Below are 22,565 nucleotides of genomic sequence, written 5' to 3'. Positions count from 1 at the left end.
AAATCCTAGTTGACCATTACCTGAAAACAAAAATAAGCTCCCTTCCCATCTCACCAAACACCAAACATTGTTTTTTTTGTTGTACCACTAGAGGTCAGTAGGAGCTAACTAAATCTCACTTGTTCTTTAATTACTGTACTTACGTAGTTACAATCACATTGAAATCGACAACTTTATTATTAATGTCCACCCTGAGATGTTTCCTATCTTCTTGGGATCCTACAAAAGGACAAAACATAAAATGAGTGCAATCACACATTTATACATATAAAAATTACAACAGTACACAGAAATACATTCAGCAATAAATATGTGTATTTAAACAACTGTCTTAAAACAATGTTTCCAAAAGCAATTCATCTTTTCTTCAGCTAACCATGCAAGCAACTGTACTATTGTATTCATTTCTAAATTAGATTCCTCACCATAGTAAAAAAGGACGTTCAGTTCAGGACACCACAGATGAACTTCTCTTATCCAGTTATCTGTAAGACATCATTAAAATAAAAAATCAAGTCATTTATACTTTATTATGTCTCACGTAAGTTCAGACGTGCCTCAGCATTAAACCAAACATCATCCCTTTAAATTCTCCTGAAGGTTAAGAAACTTGCTGTCTAAACACTGGCAAACTGATAATATTTAGGGAAATTAAACAACCCACAACTGGGCTTTAAGTAACTCTTGCTTAACCAGCTTGCACTTTAAACTCCTACAGAAACAGACCCTGCATGGCCTGTAACCACCATGTAGAAATAATACAATGCTTAACTTTTCAGTCTGATTTCTTCCCTGTACAGTTACTTCCTCAGAAAGCAGATCACTTCATTTGTCAGTACTTGCATCCAGAAGGGTGTCATCAGGAGAGACAGTGCCTGTGGGAGTAGGCAAGGAAGCCCGACAACTCGACCGAGCTCCAGGTGTGCCGCCAGCAGAGCCACCACCGGTGACGTTACCATGCCCAAGGGGAAGCTGCTTGACAGCCAACGCAAATGCTGATCCCAAACCACAGCAGAAGGGGGTCTATGGGCCAGACCCAGATCAGGGCTGAGGAGACGCCTCCAGAAAAGCATCAGGAAAGCTGCAGGTAAACCGTACTTCCCAGGCATCCCCGCGCTGGATGCCTTGGGCCAACCTGCCACTACAATTCATGAGCTTCTGCGATTCACTTCACAGAAGCACCTTCACTTACACCTTTATGTATACCTCAGGTTTTAAGTAACATGCATTTTTAAGAGTTATTAAAAAAAAAAAAAAGGTTCTAGTGGATTTTAAAAGCACACTGAAAATGGAGATTTTGAACTGATGTTGAACAACCGGAAGCTTTTCTGATGTGTTAAGAGAAATTTTTGAAGCCCAAATAAGTATGTTACATTAAAAACAGCATTTTCTTTCTAAATTAAACTTGCTACTTTCTCCTTTCTATAATCATTCAACAAAACCAAATTTAACTACACGGAGAACTAGTTTCTGCTGAAACTCATCAGCCTCATTAACATTTTATTCCACCATGTTCTTCCTGCTTTCGGCTGAGGTCATTAAACAATCAAAACACACAACTAAAAGACAGTCAGCCTTATTGTTTTAGGATTTTGGTCTGCTTTGACAGATTCTGCGCAGCAAAGAGGAAAAAAGACATTGAATGTCTCAAATGCCATGAAACCTAATCCTAAGCACAGCCTGAAGACTAGGAATTTCAGCCAATATTCGGTAAGTAAAAGGACTAATTTGCTAAACAAGATCAAATTATAACAGCTCTATTTTTTGTGAAGCATACGGAGCATATTAAAAAAAAATATTCATGTTAGACCTAATTAATTCAGAACAAGCATGCCTTCAGTATGGTTTGCATTCCAATTCAAATTACTTAAGGAGTTTAATATCACCATAAGAAAATGAAGTTTTCTTTCACAAAATTGTCTTTGTTTCACAGTCTTTACATGATTTTTTTTTTTAAAAAAACAAATTATTTTGACGCTTGTAACTTACCTAATGTTGAAGCCGGCACAACTATCAAATGGGGACCTCTATTGCCCTCTTGGTAGAGATAAGCTAGAAATGCAATAGCTTGAATTGTTTTTCCTAAGCCCTAAGAGAAAACAAATCCATTTTAACAAAATTTACAATCTGTAGAACATAATATTGTTTTGTACTCATAAGACAATGACAGCATAGTCAACATTAACTAAAGATTACAAATCTGCATAGAAAAATTGTTCTGTTTAACTGCATTGTTTTACAGAAGACAATTCCTTCTTAAGTACAATTGCAGTCAAACTCAATTATCTTTTCAGCTCAGCATTTGAGCATCAGGGCTTCATCTTTTCCATTTATGAAGTTCTTCATTTTAGTTCAAGTTCATCCCTCAAATCTTCTTCAAAAATCTCCTGTCCTGAAACAGTGCTGCAGACAAATGATTACTTGGAAACCAATTGTTTCTTTCCATTTGAGCCAGTTGTACAAAGGATATTCCAGCTATTTCTGAAGTGGAATTTAATATGGAAATCAGATTTCTTTAAAATAAGCTTATTTTTCTACCAATACTCACTTTCCTGTCTTCTGTATCATGGATTTAACAATTTATCTTATCTACCATAAAATATGCACATAAGGTAGTTCTTACAAATATGAAAGATACAGAAGTTGAGAAACACTCAACTTAGTCTTAGTGAAGCACTAAGTGAACACTAAGTCTTAGTGAAGCAAGCTCATCCATTCACTCATGGTTCATCACAAGACGACCAGCAGCCAGGATTAAAAGCAACTGACAACACATTTAGCTGCCACATCACTAAGTTTGTTCTGTTGTACAGTTACTGGCGGTGTCAGTACCAAACTAAACCTCAAACCTGTAAGTTTTTCCTCTCATTTCAAAACTTAGGGGGAGCATAATGACAAGAGATGGCTGAAATGCTAGAGAAGCAGAAAAGGTTTCTACCCACTTAAGTTTTTTCTGTATTGTTAACTACCTGTTTTGAAACTGATGGGGAAATGTAGAAGATAAGGGCTTACTACAACCAAATGCTGGACAAGTTGAATGAATTATATTTATGGGCAAGGAGCTATTAAAATGAATGGTTTGAGGATAATCTGTTGTGGTAGAAACTGCTTCCATTGCATCAGAAGACACCATGTGACTTGCAATTATCAGTGTCCATGAATCTTAGGCTACCTTTGACTTTCAAATTGAAAGTAAGAGCTCAGCAGCTTCTAAACATTTGGAGAAGCTGTTTGCAGTTCAAGTTATATTAGCTAAAACAGATTACTTATAATGTGCTTGGGGTTTCTAGGAAATAAAAGAATTTAACAAAGTCATTTCTGCAAAACTTTTAAAGTTTCTTAAATAATCAGTTTCACACTTACCATTTCATCAGCCAATATGCCATTCAATCCATGTTTATGCAGCAGTGCTAACCAGTTCAAACCGATCTTCTGATATGGCTTGAGTTCCAAACTGTCAAGAAATCAAGCTTAACATGTTACCATCTTTGGTTTCTCCATGAAACAAAACTTTACACTTATGTTAATCACAGAATGATAAGTTTAACATTGTCTATATTTTAATGCACTCCGGATCTCCCTGTGTAGTGAAAGACACAAACTTTATTTAATCAGTCACCTGAATACCAAAGAGCATTTCTGAACTTTCTAAGTGGTTTATCTGAATTTTCATACATCTTAAATGACCAAAATGAACGTTAGAATAAATACCTTACAGCTAAAATCAGTGGTCCACAACCAGCTAAAATCAGTTACACAACTGCTAATTTTAAAAATACGCAAAAAATTAAGTGGCATTTAGCAGCTGCATCACTAAGTTTGCTCTGTTGTACAATTACTGGTGGTGTCACCACCAAACAAAAAAACCAAACACACACAACCCACAAACCAGACTCAACAGCAAGTCACCTAGTTCAGCATTTTTTGCCAAAGAAGAAACATCACTGATAAGCTCCCTCGAAACAGTTCCCCCTTCCTCTCAGGTTTTATTTTGACACAGCTGAAAATCCTTTTTCTATTTACCTCTAACAGCCTCCAAGTCTAATCCAGGTTGCTACTCCAGCCATCCCCCTTCACCCCTATGATTCCTAACCCTTAGGATAATGCCCCCCACCACACCCATTTCCATTCCCACTAAGCTCTCTCTTTATTCCCAATATCTATTTGGAGATCCTTACCAATTTACCTCTCTGAAATAAATCCTTCCCCCCAACACATCCCTGGTGCCCCTCCCACTGGATACAGAGTTCCAGATCATTTTGTACATCTGAACTTCCTGACCGAGGTCTTCAGTCCACCTGATAACCTTTACAAGTTTGCTCAGATTCATTTCAATTTGGCATCTTTGAAATGTAAGGTCCCCTGTTACAGAAGCAGTTTTGTTTGGCCTTTTGTTTGAAATAAGTTGACAACTCATGATCCCATCACTCAAGGTTGGCTCCTACATTCATCAAAAACTGGAGCAAGTAAAACAAGGTATTGAGCACTGTTACACTTTTTTATGTTCTTATCTTCCTCACCAGCTTTCCTGATACACTTAAAAACATTTGTCGGATTCCCTCAAGTGCTGCATATCACTATCTAGCTCACTAAGAGCTGCTAAGTGTCAGACAAACTCTACTTTCAGAGACTACAGTCTTGAAAATACCAGTCTTCAAGTATACCTTATTATCCAACACCCTTGTAAGTATAAAAAGGGAAAGATACCTCTGATTCAGGATGGAGGGTTGCTCTATGTTCCATCCACATCCTCCATCTTCAGTAATCCTGGTTACTTGTTTTGTCAGTTTATTTGAAATGTCTTCACATTTATTCATGAGCTTTAGAACCACGTCCCTCTCCTTCAGCAGTATCTTGCAGTTCCACACTATGTCTTCTGACAAACCAGTAGTCTTAGTCATTTTTGTAAACTGCAAAATAATAATAAAAAAAATACTATGAACACTGGTAATAGCAGCAAAGGTGCTACAGTGAAAATCCACGGCTGCTGCAGGCTGCAAGTAATTCAAGTAGCAGACAGCAACAGCATCCCGACCTCCTCTCAAAACTTCAAATATTCCTTACACACTTGGCCCATTGCAAAACTGCGTGAATCCACACCGAAGGTCACCATTACAGCTCTGTGCACTGTAAAACATATCTTAAATAAAGAGACAATTGCTCTGAAGAGTTTCTAATGTAAAATATAGGAGCTTTAAACTCAAAATCCTCAAGGGATGCAACGTACAGCGCAAAGCAAGTTCTGAAGGCCAGGCCCACTAGGAGAACAAAACCATAAAACGAAGAAAAAAAATGTACTGATTATCATTAGATCTCCTTTTACGCAATTCCTATTAGATACTAAAGATATAGAAGTTTCCCAAAACCATGTCAGGTTTTTTGTGGTCACCAAGTATTGACAGGCCCAAAAGATCAGCAAGAATTGGTTCATTCTTTTCAGTTCTTCCCATTTCGGTGTTGGAGAAGAATTTCTTCACCAAGCTAAGATTCACCCAAACTCTTTTTTCTTGCAATGAACCCAGCCTCCTGGGAAATCTATGAGACACAAACTTACACAAATCTACCCGGTCATTAGCACTTGCCGATACATTTTCATGGGCACTACCATCATCATCCCGACAAGGTTTTAGCACCATTCAGTTTCTCAATTTTTTTGCATCTGCATGTTTCAAGTCAGTATTATCCTCATTTTCCAGAGGGACAAACAAGATAAAACAGAGAAATACATTTTCTAAATGTCATAGCAAACAAGCTGGCAAAGGATAAGTCAAGATACCAGAATCTCAATGTAAATACAAACTAACACAAGGCCTGTCCACCACTGCTGAATGCGCCTGGTTTACAAAGATGAAGCACGCCAGTTTTTGAATCAAAAGCTTGCAGCTGAGCCATTTGGACAGCCCACATTCAGAATCACTGTAGCTCCCGATCCGGCAATAGGGTATTACCTCCTATCTCGGTTGAGAAGCGATCTTTAAGTGCTGTAACTGCTCTGCCACCATGTCCTCATCTTCTCAAAATACGTGTTCCCACCTTGACCAAGGCTAACTTTCTCCACTGCTTTGTACTCTGAGTCTACTACTAAGAGCAGAGGTTGCTTCACTCATGCTTGCTAGAAGATGCAACTAATCTAGCATAATTTTTTTTTTTAAATAATGGTTACATATCACAATCCTTCCTACATCAATCATGAACACATGCTTTCTCCAAGACCTCTTGATCTCTTTGTTGTTGTGAGAATTGCTACTCACGAGTCTCATTCTCACAACCTTGTGCCAGCCACAGACCCACCATGTGACACCGTCTTTAATTAAACTTAAACTTTCCTTTTTTTTTTCCTTTTAAACTATAAATCATTATTAATTTTGACACAAAAGCCTTACTTCCACCACTTGCTTCCTCAAGTCCATACTCGTTACTTTATATTTCCTTCCTCTAAACTTTGTATCTTCACTACAATATGGATATTCTCTGTTTTAGAGCCAGGAAGCCTGAAGTTTTGTCACAACAGGCCCTTCAGGCCCATCAGCTTCTCCTGGATTCCATGTAGGGCCATCTACAGAAAGTGTAAAACCTTCTAATAAATTTATTTCTGCAGTGACTGGGTTCATATTTATATAGTTATAGTTAATTATAGTATTTTCATGTATATTTATGCATAAAGTTATTCCACTGTAAAGAACAGACATCTTCCTTTTGTATTAATGGATTTAAAGAATTGAAGAATACAAGATCCTTTGGATTTGCCGTTCTTTTGTTAAAACAGAAGTAATTTCCACACAGATTTTTCCGAATTTTAAATCAGGGATCTGTTAAAATTTAGCACAAGACTTTACAGGCATATATCCTCCTAGAACTCCTTTGTTAAGAAAAGAAGGGGTCATACGATCCAGCTATTACATGTTAAGTAACTGATCAATATTGCCACATTGCAGAGCAAAAGCAAGCAAGCTTTATTAAGCTGAAGTGTACAAGCAGGCTATGCTTTGACCCCACAAAAAAAAAAAAAAAAGATGCCTTCTACTGACAGTCTGCCATTACAGTTTTGGGGGTTTTTTGTTTGTGGTTTTGTTCCATTTTAAACAAAACCCAGAAAGTTTACCAACACTTATAGGTTAAACCAGGCTAAGGCACACATATCAACACTTGCAAAGAAGTTTTCTAAACAGACACCTCTATTTAGAAATAAAGAGAGATGTAAAGAACATGATTTTTAATAGGCGATTAAAAAATTTCAACATTTGTTTTGATGCCTAAAGCTTTGGTTGGCATGAATATAAATCCTATAATCTATAAATAAAGGCGTGGAGAATGAAGCCATCTGTTATTAACAGAAAATGTATTGCTTCATGTCAGCACGTTAACATTCATCTCCAAGTTACAACAAGAAAAACTTTAGCCACTGGTTTACATGTGAAACACACAACGTTACCCTGTCATGCAGAATACAAAGCAGATCCTTGGGTGGCCTTTGGTTTACAAGAGGTTCTGACATCCTCCCAGGTTCATTTTTTTCAAGTGAGGTCCAAAAATGTGAGACCATCCCGGACAACTGAACCCTTGAGCTTCCACAGCACGCTTTGAAGAAACGTCTACTGGAGTCCCAAGCTGCAGCAGTGCCCCACGGTGCATAACCGCCATGCTGGTGCGTTCCACTTGGGCTTATCTTACACCACTCAAAGGTGATTTAGGACTTCACTTTACTACTTAAGGGTGAAAGTCAGCCTCCACCTCGATCAACGAACCCCAGTTCCACTTTAAGCAGCTCCCAGTTCTAACCTGATGCATTTGCTGCTTCCCTTCAGTTTGCTTTGGGGCAAGGTGCTTCCGGATTTCCTGCTGGTTTGGTTTTCACAGCAGTTTGTACATGTGCAGCCAAACAAGACGAGAGCTCACAAAAAAGCTGAAGCTACCCTCCCTTGAGTTTACATCTCCTAGCTCATATACTATTGCAGTATACAGAATATGATGGACAAGTAAGTCCATCTTTGACTGCTCAGTTCTCCCATTCCCCTAAAAATGATAAGCTAAATATATGCTATGTCAGCATTTCTATGTAATATTTTGCATCAGTTTAATTTGCATGTACTCCTTAAGAATCTGCAATTTTTAAAAACAATAGACATTAATTCATATGAAGTCTTCAAATGCTAAAAGAGATGGCTTATTTTGTGATAGAATAACGTTGTGAATGAGAGAAATGAGAGGATATGGTAAATCTCATACAGATGCATATGCTTCTATGCTAAAAGGAAATTCAAGCAGTTAACAATTATAAACTTAAAAATGAGAAACTAAATAGCATTAAACTCTCTCCAGTTCGTACCCCTGCATTTACTGGAGGCAGCGTGAAATTGCACTGGGCGCACACAACAGGCCAAGGAACAGAACATCTCCCCAGACCCCAAAAGCTCAGCTGGGCTCCTTCTGGAGCCAGTCTCGGCTCTGCCCTTGCTTCGTGGCACACACTGAACACAGGCAGGTGTTGCCGTTACGTGACCGTGTTTACAGCCTGTCTGCTGAGGAAATGGCGCTGAGAGCTGCTGTTTCCAACACTGGCCAATTCCAACAGTCTGGAAAAGAAAGCACTGTTAAAATATAATTAGGCGACGAGTTTTTTAGAGGAGTGAGGGTGAGGAGGAGGGGTGGTGGGTGCCCAGAAGTGCTTCCACCAAGGAAAGAAATCATGCTGTCTGCTGGCCCACAACGTGTGCCAGTGGGGTGTCACCAGGGCCCTGAAGCAAACAGAAGAGGAAGGTGGAAAGCCAGCGTCGGAAAGGACCCAGCAGGAGGGGAAGTATCTCTAACAGCTGTTGGTTCACTAATGTATGTCTATTCTGGGGACGTGCAGAGCGTGAAGCTGGTACAGAGCAGGCCTGCACTGTGAGAGGAAAACATCACTGAACACTGGCCCCTTGCACAAAAGCTACCCAACCGTGACATCAGACCAAGACACAGGGAGGTGAACGTTCCTCTTTACACTGTCCTGCAGTCTGCTCTGAACCCTCGTCTTCGCCTTGCCCTCCACAGCCAGCTGTGTTCTCGGTGCTCCTCCCTCCTCCTCCTCCTCGCCCTCGCAGCCCCGCTTTCTGCCGACCACCCTTTAGCTTGCCTACCCGTGCATCCCCATCTGCTCGCCTTGTGTTACAAGCCCCAATTCCCAGCAGCGGAGAGCTGCTCCTCATGAACTTCTGCTCTGGCATCTCCCACTTGGGCATCACACCTCCTCTTCTGTCTCTTCTCCACACTTGGGCTTGCTTCTACGGCACAGGCACCTGGGATCACCCTTCCAAACCTTCTGCCCTCCAAAAGCAATGTGCAATTTTAAGTTGTGAATACAAGAAATACTCAGAAAGCTGCTCTCTCAGAGCACGCATCCCAGTCTGTTTTGTTACTTACTACTCTCCCTACATACACAACGTATTCTGGAGAGAGGCATCAGTTCTCCGAATGAGGAGACAGACACCTAAAGCCTGAAGGACATACCCAAGCACTCTTTATGCAAGTTAGTGTTTGAGAGGAGGCACTCCCAGCTAGTCGTCTCCAGCACTGAAGACTGGAGTATGGGCATTTCTAAATTAGCAAAGGAATTAATCCTTGTGAGCAACGATGTTTTCAGCTGTCTCCATTTATTTTTTGAGAAGCATGCTTGTTAATGTTTTTTCTGTGTATTTTAAGTGTTACTAGATCAAGTTAAACATCGGTCTTAAATATCTGCTCCAAAGAATAAGTATTTTCAAGCATTTTCAATAACTTCACAAGCTTGAAATTCATTTAAATCCATCTGAAAAAAAAAAAATCTTAGTCCAACTTAAAAAGCTTGTCTAGAACAAAAAAGCCATTTTAATTTATGTTTTCCTGGAATAAGACATTCAATTTCCAAATAAGTGGGCTTTAGTCAATCTCAGGTTGAGAGTCTTAAGATATTCCTCAATTCTAATAACGAACAAGTGGTAAGAACTTCTAGTGCTTTATGTTGTGTTACAAAAGATACCATTACAGGAAAAAGAGACCTTAAAACTAAGCCAATTTCTTTAATGCTGAAACTGAATCAGCTCTCTCCATTATTCTACCACTCTTATTAATTAGTAGGAAAAATGTTGGGTCACTGAGCTACTGGATCTTTATAAACAATTATATCCACACTGATATGAAACATCTGCTAAAATCTGCAAACTACTTCTACTCTGGGCAAGTATTCACAATACTACATAAACATATGGTTGCTGACAGCAGCAGTCTTCATGAAAGACAAATTTTGAAAGTAAACAGGCCCATGCAGCTTTTTTTCTGTTAAAGATTTTACACAGAGAAAAGAACAGCCCTGTAGCAAATATTTCTGCAAAGAATTAAGCTCAGGCAAAATCCAACAAGTTTAGAAAGGAATAGCCGTACAACAGATGTTCTGTGAGAAGCCAAAGGCTTGGGGCAAAACGGATTTCTTTTGCAGCATACCTGCACCTTGTATTTTTTTTTTTCCAAGTATCCTCCTCTTGTCTCCCCGCCTTGCACAACATACAAAGATCATTTCGTTTTCCTTAAAAATCTGTTTAGTATCTCTTACTGTTTTGTGGTAAAACATTTCACACACCGAATAATAAATGTTATTGTTTTACACATATTGAAGAAGGTCTATTCTGCTCTGAAAAAAAATACAAGTGGATCTTGCATACATCAACAGGGGAGGTTTCAGAACACATACTGATGAAAAAAACATACCAATTACTCTGTAAGAGGGCCTACGCACAGTTACTGCTTTAAAATCCAAAGCACTAATAAATTAAACAAGAAAATCTGCCGCAATGCACTTCCAATTTCTTACCAGGACATTGCTCGTATCAGGTCTGATGTCTTGCAGTTAACTGAAACTGCATGAAATGTGAAGGCAACAAACAAACCATGGGAAACATTTGAAAGTAACATCCCAGTGACAGCAGATAATCTACTTACCAAGAGGTATCGTTTTCCCTTCTGTTGTGGATTGTGGTTTAGCCTTCTGATGCTTTACCTTTTAGTAATAAAAACACAGCAGCTCACTCCACTAAAAAATGGCTGCATTACTCAGCTAGCAAAACCATGCTAGAGACTAAACTACAGTAGATTAAAGACAAAAAAAGAAAAAAAAAGAAAAAAAGACAACAACTGTTTCTTGTATGAAACTGAAAATATCCATGCTGGCACCTTCAATCATAGAGCTACCCTGGAAGCTGCTGCTGTTATTCAAGTGTCTGCAGTAAAGGTCCTGCCACCTTCTTGCCTCCTGCATGGGTTTTCAGCTACAAGAGCTCAGAACAGGCTAGGAAACACCTCCTTCCCAAGTGAAAGCTCTAATTTCTTCTTCTGCAGTGAAATGAACCAACTTTCTATGCTACAGAATGAGTGACAGTAATGTCAGCCAATCAGCTTGAGTTTTCCAGGAAAATCACCCCTTAATTCATTCAAAAACAGGTCATATGACACTATTTGAAATGCTATTGGCTTAGGAGGAACATCGCATTTTAGCCTAATCAGGATAAGGCCACCCATCTAAGCTTCCCCAGGCTGAAGCCACCTTGACTCTAGGCAGGCTGGGGATAGGAAAAGAAGAATGCAGACCTACCAGAGCCTCCCAGCTGTTAAAGGGCCGGAGCGCTATTATCTTCTGAGCCTTTTTCTGAGAACACTGGGGAATCAAAGTCAGTTCACTCGGGGAAGCATCCTGCAGGAAGCTGAGGATTTTCGCTTTGTAGCCATCCTCCATCACTTCGTCGCCACTGCTGTAGTCCTCGTCAAGGGAGCTACCACCGTCTTCAGAAGCTGACTCATCCTCTGAGTCTTCTGTTTCTCTTTTAGTACTCCAAATGCTCCTTTTGCCTTTGTCCTTTTTCCGAAAGCCGTTCTGCTCTTTCCCAGAAGATTTCTGCTTTGGCTTCTCTTTACTTTCATCACTTCTACTCTTGGCAGAGGCTTCGGTCCAGTCAGAAGCTTCACTTTTGGGAGGAAATTCCATGCCTATGCATGCAATATGGAAGGCAACAAGTTAACGCATACTGGTTAAGGGCAAATTAAAACCCACCGTTCTTCCAAAATAAAACCTATATAGATATAAAACACAATTCTAGTATTTAATACACAACAACTCAACAGCAGGTGTTACTAAGAGAAAAGAAAAGAGGAGCAAACACCACGCAAGTCTGTTTAAAAACATGTAAATAGTACCAACTGTGAGTATAAGATGATCAATGCTAATTTGTATACTGCTCAAATAGCAGAAGGTTTTAAGTAACTATCTTAAAATACAGATGATCAACGCTATGTAGTATGTGTGAGCTGCAGAAGCTCTGAGGTAAGAGCAGATCATTAAGAACTCTCATGAATCACTGGGATGAGATACTGGTCCCACTCCACCCAACTGCAGAGATATTAATTCTGCTGATTTCAGAAAACAAGCCTACTTTCACCACAAAAATTATATATTTTTTTCCATTTTAATGCATTTCAATACAGCATTAGAGGTGGGACAACAAAAACACGCACTTGTTAAAGAAACCAGAAGAATGAGGTACTTCCGACCAAAATAACCCTACTGTCTTAAAATAAGATAGAGGTTATTTAACAGAATGTGAGCAAGTCATTTGCAGCAGTGACTTGTACGGGTTTTTCTTCCTTCTTTGGAAGAAACCACTTGCAATGCTTTGTCTTCTGCCCAATCCCAGCTTGCTGCTGATTGACTCCAACCTTAACGTCTACCTTTCTCAGAAGCAGCAGCAGCAAGGGCCCAACCTCATGCATACTAATAACTCTCTCCACTTGTAAAGAAACCAATTAAGAATCCTATCCTATCCCAAGAATACCTAAATAGCTGATACAGCAAACCATATACATATCTGACAGCTGTGTAACACTCTGAAAAGTAATCAACTCATTAAATAGTATTTAAGTTATAACTCGCAGATTTACCTGGAATCACAGTTCTTGCTCCCTACCACATACAACGCACTGGTGTTTATAAATTGGTTGCATAATTTAAGGCCTATTTCTAGTATTTTTCTCTCCTACAATATATTTTAGAAGGATAAAATAGTGTATGTCACTTGTCACCTATGTGGTTGTTTGCAATTACTGGTTTACAAATTACTCCAGTTAAAAAACAAAACTTATTTTTAAACAAGCAGGAGCGGAGCAGATGTCAGCTTTGACACATTTCAAAATATATTTTATGATATACCCATAGGTAATTACAACTTCTTATGTAAATCTGTATTAAGAAGGCAAAGATATTTATCTCTACTTACAGAGCAAAAGATAAAATAATCATAACACTTAAAAATGCAGAAAAAAGCTTTTTATCCTCCCCATAATACTAATTTCAAATATCAGTGCAAGTTTCTAGGCATAGTGCTGTCAGGACTGTCATTGCTGGACATTAGTAAAGATTTGTATCACGAGTCTGCTTGTTTTATCTTGGGATAAAACGGATTATAAATCTGTCTTTACCCTCATCATCTTCTGCAAACACTCTCAGGGCCTCCAGTGCTTCATGAAACACCCAGTTATGTTCCTGAAGTACATCTCTCAGTTCCTAGTAAAAGATAAGAAATTTTGTATTGTGGTAAGATAAGCAAAAACTAAATTTCTGTGCATAATAACGTTAAGGCACTAATACTTAATTTTAATTGCACAAGGCAAAGAAACCCCCTGTAAGTCATATGATTCAAAATAAAGGAAATCAAAAGGAGAAAACCCTTTGGTTTATCCTTATATACTCAGTTTAGGCAGAGCTGCACTCCACTTTTCAAAAGGGTAAGAACACACATAAACAAGCTTTGCTTCCAACAATTTGAAGCACAGTATTAAAATGCCCTGACCAGTTGCTGAGTATCGTCAGGTACTAAGCTAATACGAAGTGCACAGTATATCTAGTCATCCAGGGGAGAAGAATGTGAGAGAGAGGGAGGGGTAATTTCCCCATGCATTTTTATAACAGGTTATCAAATTTGAATATGCTAGGCTTGTCATGGGACCAAAAAAGTAGGATGAGAAGTTCCACATAGTCCCGATTACATCCAACTGCTCTCAATTCAGGGCAAGTTACATTCCAAAAGCAGCAAAAGCAAAGACCTTCCTACCCTGGGCTCTTTCCAAGAGTGCTGCTGGTGTAAGGACTGTTTCATGTGGACTATCAACAGCTGCAATTTTCTTAAGAAGTCAAAACCTGACATGCCATCAGGAGACATGAGCTCACCTCCTTATCCAACCCAGGGAATGTATTTTGCAGCTTCTTCACAAGCATCTCTTGCCTCTCCCATTGTCTTTCGGGTTCTGACTCATCCAGCTGCATTAAAAAAAAAAATAAATCTATTAGGTTTAATGTAAATTACAAACATAGAAACAGAAAAAAAACAATTAAAAACAATCAATATTGCCTATCCTTAAAGAGCCACTCTAAATTACAAAAGCACATAAGACAAATCCAAGTTGCAGAAGTGATTCCTCATACATAGCCAATGATCAAAATAAGACCAAAACTTTCATAAGCATAGAAAATGTCTTCAAAGACTGGCATTCTTTACTTGATAAGCATATACAGTGCAAAGATAAATACCAATATATAAATAATTTAGAACTATTTAGTTTGTATTTCTTTAAAATAAAAAGTTAGTAGTGATTCTGGATGATATTTAAGGCAGAAGATGGCAGGGTTAACAGTCAGTCAGTTAGGTTAGATTACCAAGCGTGCTGTATTTAAACCACCAGAGTCTATAAATGTATCAAATGGTGTGTTTATATGAAGATTTACAGGTAAAAAAAATCCACAAATACTGTGTCACAGCACCAGAGTCACATCAAAAGCTGGCAAAAGTTTTCATCAACAATAGCTTCACTAACAGCTACTATCAGCCTGCAAAAAGGGAGGTTTCTTATGAATGAGTGCCAAAACTTCTACATGCCACAAGCTGCTCTGTTATACATTCACCACAAAGAATTACGCAATTTTCTTCACAGAGCTTTGAATGCAAAGTGGTTACAGATCTACTTATCTACAGCAGAGATGCCAACAGGTTTGATCAATATTTACTTCGCTGAATGATGCTATTTGCTGAAAGAGCACAAACCTGATGACCCAGAAGCACTCCCGAGTAACAGAGGACACTGTTCCTTTCCTCAATGAGCCTACAGTATCATCAAGAGTACGGCTACAGTATGTACAATAGCTGGCAAAGTATCCTGTAGTCTTAGGAACCAGCAGAAAAGCAAGAGCGAGAAAAAAAAACCCTGCAAGTTTTCTCACTATGATTCTCTATTACAATTTCTAAAAACCCGTGTTTCAGCTTTATTTTTCCCAATCCTTCCCCTTTTAACTGTAATGGAACTGTTAAGCACAGAAATCAAACTGCTGCATGAAACCAGGTCCAGTGAAGCATTGTTTGCTAGGCTGGCTGAGTAATAATTCAGTAAAGTCTCCTTTGTAACCTAACCCAGGGGTCTGGTGAGGAAAAACAAACTCAACCCCCCAGCAAATCTTGCCTCACAAAATTCACAGCTGTCCGCCAGGAAGTAGAGGAATATCTGAGTAATATTATTTTTGCTTTCATGGAGTACTTTGCGTTTTCTTCATTTTATTCTGACCAAGGACAATATTTGGTTAAATTTCAACACAAGGATAGTCACCATCCTCCATCCAGCCTCCAGTATTTACTGTAGAACTCCCTTTCTCTACCGTAAGTGGTTTTCAAGGATATCTACTGGGATGCCTGGGAGCTGGCCTCATGACAGTACTGTAAGACTGTGCATACGATCTGCAAAATAACAACCTGAATGCACCAGGATCATTACACAGTTCCTACTTATTAGCAGAGGTCAAAGTAATAATTCCTCTAAAAGTAACCAATTCATTCCTTTTAAAGATTTCCCTAAGTCACAGTTTCAAATATATATGTAAACAACATTACTCCTATAACACAGAAGAACAGTAGTAACAGATGTTGAACTTCACCTATTTGAGGAAACATAAGGAATGACCTGATGGAGCAAGGTAACTCATAGCCTGTAACTCCCACTGATGCTCACAAGAACTGAATGGTACTCAGTGCCTCACATATTGCTACCTGCCATCAACCACTTCCACAAAAGCAGTGAACAGGCTATTGAGATACAAATCCACAAACACTAAAGAACAAAGCAGGTAATTCCATTCAGAATTGCCAAGGAGAAAGTAGAAAAACCTCATTCAGATAGCAAGATTTGAATCTAATTGGATTTTCTGATAAAACACACCAAGTTCATGACATCACTGTCATTGACCAAGTCAGGTAATTCCGCTTATTTTACAATGCACAGAGAGAAAAAACAGTACTTACATAATTAGCTTTTGGCTTTTTTGCGACTTGCTCACTTCTGTTTTTGCAATTTGTGGGAGAACCTTTTAGTTTCCTTTTACGAGAGGCAGCTTTAAAAAGAATCGAGGCAGAAAAGAAGAATTAATTACTTTCATTAAGTTTACCCCAGAACAGTAGGATCATTCAAACCAACACTATAGTAGCTACTTATTAACTGCGCAAGATGTTTACCAGTCCCCATAATAGTTTTCTATTATAGTCTACAGATACATTAAAACTTCAAGCAAAGCAGCTGCTTGAAAGTACATGTTTATTTATCTCTAAGTTTTCTTTAGTAGTTTGGCAATTAATCAAGCAATTACCTCTCATATATAACAACTGAAATGGCAATTATTAAAAAAAAAAAGCTAAGTGTTTTTACACAAAAGTTGCATAAATGTACATATGTCTGTTTCTATTGAAGCTGACTGCTTTTGGAAAGTTGGTATTTAACCAAGGCTGAACCCCAGTCGTGAGCTGGAATGTGTACATCACTGCCAATCTGGAAGTCCTGATGACTGATTTCTGGCTGTGGTGCACACCAGAGAGGTTACCACCAAACAGTTTTCAACATTAAATACAAATATCTTAAAGAAAACTATGCATATTAAGTTGGTGATAACTAAATATCAGTGATAACCATATTACTTATGAATAGTTCATATGAGCCAGAACTTTCTGAGTATCTTTGGGCCCTGGTGATTATCAAGAGATTATCATCTTAGCATTAAGACCTGCTCAGCCAGGTACATTTTCTGACTGGTGTCATGCACAGCTCATGAAGGCAAGAACACATTACCACTATTTCTGCACATTAGCTTTGCTTGAAGCAGCAACTGTTACCAGACCAAATGATTTTAAAAATTCCTAGTCCATGATCTGAAATAGTACTGCAAGTTATGTCTTTTCTGGAAGACTAACTGCCTGCAGAGCTCTGATGTCTGATACCAGCATCTCTGGATAGCCTCCCCTCCCAGACTGCCAAAGGAGACCCGTGAACAAGCACACACACACATACAAAAAGCACGCTTGCTTTCCAATCCAAAAGACTGCCTGGATGATGAAAATAGTTTCAGTTGTGGAAAATTAAGGAGCCACATCTTTGCACAAAGAGACATTTTGTGTGGAAATACTTTAAAATAAATTTTCTACTAGACTCATTCACTCTCTCTGACATAAACAGAGCCGTGACATTTAAATTTAAAAAAGAAAAAAAAAAAATCATTAAAACATCCCAAAGGCAGAAAAGTAAAGCATCAGCAATTCTTCCTTAAATGAAGGATCTGGCAAGAGATACCAGAAAACGCTGATAAGATTTTTTCAAAGTCTACATATTTTTATATATAGGTATAAATATATACCAGAGGCACAGTTCAAAGCATCCAGAGAATGTGCCAGTGGAGGGGAGGCAGCTCTCCTTCACCATTCAGACCTTGACCTTTCTGCCCAAGAACCTTGTTTAAACATTATTGCCAGGAAAAGCCATGCTACTAGCTTAAGTCTGAGAAATGCACATTTATCTTGTTATCAAAGCTAAGGGCTGTCAGGCTGCTGTTGGGTAAAGCACTAGAAGTCATGGAGGCCTCACGCTATTACTGCTTTAGCTCAATTAAAACTGCATTCAGGATGGATAATTCTGAATATGAGCAGTGACCCTGCAAACCTCTTTGCCCTAAAAAATACATGGACTCCATATAAAAGTATTTCGGAGATCTCCCTGCTTTGAAGTCATGGGCTCATGACTCAATAGTCTTTGAATTCAGACAGCCCTACCGTGAGCAATTTTAGAGGCAATTAAACTGTAGCAAAGGATTTGGATAACCATGGTCTCAGGAACCTATCAACACATAATTATTTATAAATTAACCTGTGGTCTTCTGAAACTTACCACATCTGCAAATGACAAAAAAACCCCCCAGCTTTCTGAAAACATTCACTTTACAAGGTACACTTAATTATTCCTTCCTGTGCTAAGGGAGCATACGGCTGAGGGGATGAAGAAACTCTACTACTGCCAGATGGGAACCATCCTTGGAGCGGAGGCAGGGCACACTGGGCCTTCCAGAGGAATCCTTATTCTCTCTGTAAATTTTATGATTAACGAGCAATGAGAAAAGCAGCTCCAAGGTTTTGAAATTTAGAGAGGCATCTGTAATTACTTCCACTGTTATTTGCTGCTACCACTACAAAAAAACACCCAACCTTATTACTGTGGCTTCCCATGTCATTACAAAAGAAACAGTCATTTCTGCCTCTTCAAAAAGCAGTGAACATCAGACAGTTTTACATGAGGCTTCAGCTCAGAAGCACCCTCACCGATTTCATGGTTTTCAATATGTACAGAAAACAACACCAGAAACAAATCACAAGCAGCAGGTATTACTATAGCTTCACATCTTTCATTCATACACATATTTTCAGTATGTCGCATTTAATCTTCACACCTCTAAGTCATCTGCAACACTTCTTGTTTTAGCTATATACGACTACTGAATTCAAGCTATAAGTACAAGTTTTTGTCATTTTGAAAGGATGGAAAAATTTGAGGATGACTCTGCCACACTTTTTTAGCAAAGACTTTTTTAGCTTCACAAAACTGTATCTTGTCCCTGACCTCTCACACAGTCAACACTTCACAACAAGTAAAGCATATCATAAATTGACATAGATAAGCAGATGTTCAGTAATGTCTCCATTTTTAAAAAATGTGTCCACAATGAGGTGATTTATACCATCACTTTCAGGCATGCTTACACCTAACTAAATATTTTATACAACAGCTGTGATTAGTGAGAATTTTGCTGCCAAGAAGATTTTTCTGTGGGCTCGTATTAAAAGGATGTGAAACAACATTCTTAGATCAACATAAAAATGGCCAAAAGGCAGGGACTACATACCAGAAATAAAAATGTTTCAGTTCAAACACTGTGAACTGCAACAAAGTTTAAGGATATATATTAGCTTAAATTGGTTTAATATTAATCAAAACTCTTGAAAAGGAATCATAGTCTTCCAGGAAGGGATTTTCCAGGAGTAGCAGCACTCAGAAGTGGTGTGTCCCTCAAAAATATGCCAGCTTTAGTTTTCTATTGCCGGCATCCAAGACCACCCATCTATAGAAACTGATCATGCACACAGCGATAACCTCAAAATGTTGGTCTGCTTGGGTAAAAAAAGAAAAAATTGTTAAAAATCTTTGCAGTTGTATATAAAAATCAGGGGGAACTGAATTAGCAAAAAATCTTCTACTTTAGAAAGGGAATAGAACTGTTCTCCCTCAGCACATGAGCTTCCTAGACATATTGCTTCTAAATCCATAGGATACTGCATGAAAAGACCACTTAGAACAACTAAAATAATCAAGCTTTTTCCATCATATCCGAGTCATGAAGATCTCTCAGGAGAACCATGGACAACTGAACTGCAAACACATGGAGACTGCTGAAACGGATCAGATTTTTATGATGACGTTAATATTCATACCAACCTTCCACTCTTCCCCCACCAACCCCAGTAAATCAGACAAAAAGATTAATATAAGACAAGAGATTTAACCCTGGACTTAGGCGAGGTCAAGAAACAAACCCAAAGCCCAAGAATGATGACCCTTATACATGCTTATCACTTTCTACACACTCCTACATCACAGGTTGGGGTTTTGGCTTGGTTTTTGGTTGGTTTATTTTTTGTTTTTTTTAAATAACAGCACAAGACTGCATAAATTCATATGCAGAACAGAAAACCCTAAATAAAGGGTCATGGTTTGGGGGATGTTTTACTAGAGAACTGTGAGGATTTGTCTAATGTTTAAGACTAATAGGTCTTATTCAGAATTGCAAGCAAGTCCTGAATTTAACCTGAAGAGAAAATTGTGATAGGCCTTGACACAAACAATATTAGTTATGAGTGGCTACCTAGTCCAGTATGTTTTTTCCATACCACCAGATTTCTCACCTACAACATTTAGAATTATTATTGCTAACCCATTACTATTTGCCTCAACTTCCGGACAAAGAAGGAACCAGCAAGAACAGAAATCACTTAAGGACCCACATGTAAAGCAATCCTGAGCTTCACAGAACAAATTCCCCTTTTTTTGTTCTATTTTTGGATTTTGGTCCACATCCTCTTTTCATCTTTCCCCTTGCAAAGCCTGTAATTTCAGTTTTGTTATTACAATAAACAAACAATAGTGTAAATTTTAGCATATGCTTTACCATTTTTCAAATACCTCTCAACCAAGCTGACTTCACTGAATTAGCTACAGCTTCTAAAGCTTGGGGTTTTTTTGGTTTTTGGGGTTTTTTTTTTGGTTAAACGTACCTTCGTCATTGAACTTCAAACCAGCAGCTATTGCTTCATCCATTGTACGTGCTGATTCTATCAACTGCAAAAAAAAAGTCAACTGCTAAGTTGTGTCAGCATAATTAAAATAAATTATAGTAAGTTCAAACCTACTTTCTTTTGGATCACTGGAAGTACTAAAGGCTTTTGAGTATTAAATTTCATAAATGCAAGGGTGCAACGTTTCATCTACTGGAGAAGACGGCAATGATTTCACTCATTCTGCATTTAATCAGTTAGCTGCACTCCAACAACATCAGTTATCAACAGTTATTAACCAAGACACCTATAATTAAGATTAAACGTCAGAAAGAAACAATAGAAAAATTTTCTATACACTGGAATTCACTGGTGCTGAGTCAATATAAAGTTGTTTTTTTTTTTTTAATATATATAGATATATACACTCTGTGTGTGTGTGCGCATGTGTGTGTGTGTATTCATTTTTATATATACGTGTCTGTGTATGTATGCATGTGTATATGGAAATGTTACGTGGCTGTAGTTCCTCCAAAATACATTACTTTGATATACCCTTTTGCTAATAAGATTTAAGGCTGTTCCCTCTAATAAAGCCAGAGGCTCATGAATACTGCCTACAAAATAGTCATCAAAATAAATTAAAAGAACAGAGCGTTATTACTTGTAGTAATTCGTGGTCACTTCTTTGGGGAAAAAGTTCCTTCAGTGTTTGCAGCTTTGCGTCTCTGATGTCCTCCTCTACACCGTTCTTCACAGCTGGCAGCTGATCCCCACCATTTACATATGGCAACTGGGGTAGTTCATCTTCTGGCTGCTCGTCATCATCAGACTGTTCAGAACTACGATGTATGGGGGAGGAGAAAAAGAATTAAGATTTACTTTTGCTTATGAATGTTTTACACTACCAGAATGTTACAGTAAACCAAAACAAACAGGATCACACAAAATATGTTTAGATGCATCCAGTTAACACCGAATCAACTTGTACCCAAAGTGATACCTCCTACTGAGGACAAAATAAAGCATATATGATTAAGTACAGTCTTCTGTTTGCAGTAAACACATTTCAACTTAGCAAAGGAAAGAAGAAAGGAGGAACAGACAAGGGAAATACCATGACTTATCCTTATATTGTGCTATAAAAGGTTACTTGCCAATTTAGCAACAACCATCTTAGTACATTTCATCATTTCAGCTACCTGAATTACATCAGACCACCTCAAGTTTGTCTCAAACAGTCTTGCTAATATTTATCTGCCCAACAGATAAACAGACGTGGCTAAGTTCTTTGTAAAAACTTTCCAGGTGCAGTATCAACTCTCTGTCCTAGTTCTCAGCTCATTGAGAAAGAAAATTCAAAGATCCTCATGTGGCATCTTAAACATCTAAATATGGGAAAAAACTTTCTGAAAAAAGCAAAGTCCTGAATTTACTGGAAGATTTATTATTAGAGCTAAGCTGCAGGAAAAGCAATCCCTATATATTTTTCATGATATTCAGTTGCACAGACAAGACTGAACGTAAGCACAAGTCTCCCGTCCTACTGCCCTCCATAGACACACAAAAATCTCCTTTCCTGAATGAAAATTGATTAAACTGTACAGAGCTCGCCATTTCATAGAGACTTCACCATCAGAAAGGCTTGCTTGCAGGTCTCTTTACACAGATATAGGTAAAAGACTAAAAAACCTGGTTTTCCTCACTATATCTTTCTTTAGCAGTTGCAACAGGCAGATTGCAATGTAATTCTGGAAAAAGGAGTAACATGCCACTTACGTAGAAGATACACACTATTTTGAGCCAACTGTTCACCAAATAATCCTTTTCTCCCTGTCCTGTTCAAAAGGTACACACAGTCACGTGGACTCTCTGGTTGTGCCT

The 22,565-nt window shown here is 38.4% G+C and overlaps 1 protein-coding gene across 7 annotated transcripts in view; it reads right to left on the bottom strand.

Annotated features, from left to right (window-relative positions):
* The window catches only part of SMARCAD1 (SNF2 related chromatin remodeling ATPase with DExD box 1), a 43,875-nt gene that overhangs the window by 8,404 nt on the left and 12,906 nt on the right, over positions 1–22,565 (bottom strand). For 5 of the 7 annotated variants that reach the window (XM_087736276.1, XM_087736275.1, XM_087736278.1 and 2 more), the window contains 11 exons: positions 21,346–21,523; positions 20,682–20,745; positions 16,341–16,429; positions 14,225–14,314; positions 13,477–13,561; positions 11,600–11,991; positions 4,708–4,910; positions 3,364–3,454; positions 1,990–2,089; positions 426–485; positions 144–219 (listed from right to left, as the gene is read on the bottom strand). In XM_087736276.1, the coding sequence (XP_087592402.1) occupies positions 144–219; positions 426–485; positions 1,990–2,089; positions 3,364–3,454; positions 4,708–4,910; positions 11,600–11,991; positions 13,477–13,561; positions 14,225–14,314; positions 16,341–16,429; positions 20,682–20,745; positions 21,346–21,523 (1,428 nt within the window). Of the gene's footprint in view, positions 1–143; positions 220–425; positions 486–1,989; positions 2,090–3,363; positions 3,455–4,707; positions 4,911–7,432; positions 8,219–10,950; positions 11,000–11,599; positions 11,992–13,476; positions 13,562–14,224; positions 14,315–16,340; positions 16,430–20,681; positions 20,746–21,345; positions 21,524–22,565 lie in introns of those variants that run through there. The other 2 variants (XM_087736284.1, XM_087736283.1) reach the window with 2 other exon arrangements.

The sequence above is a fragment of the Nipponia nippon genome, unplaced genomic scaffold (genome assembly GCF_047370975.1).
Source record: "Nipponia nippon isolate SJK-2023a ecotype South Korea unplaced genomic scaffold, ASM4737097v1 scaffold_6, whole genome shotgun sequence".
Taxonomy (NCBI): domain Eukaryota; kingdom Metazoa; phylum Chordata; class Aves; order Pelecaniformes; family Threskiornithidae; genus Nipponia; species Nipponia nippon.
Note: the sequence above shows the minus strand (reverse complement) of the source record. Positions and strands in the feature narration are given on the sequence as shown.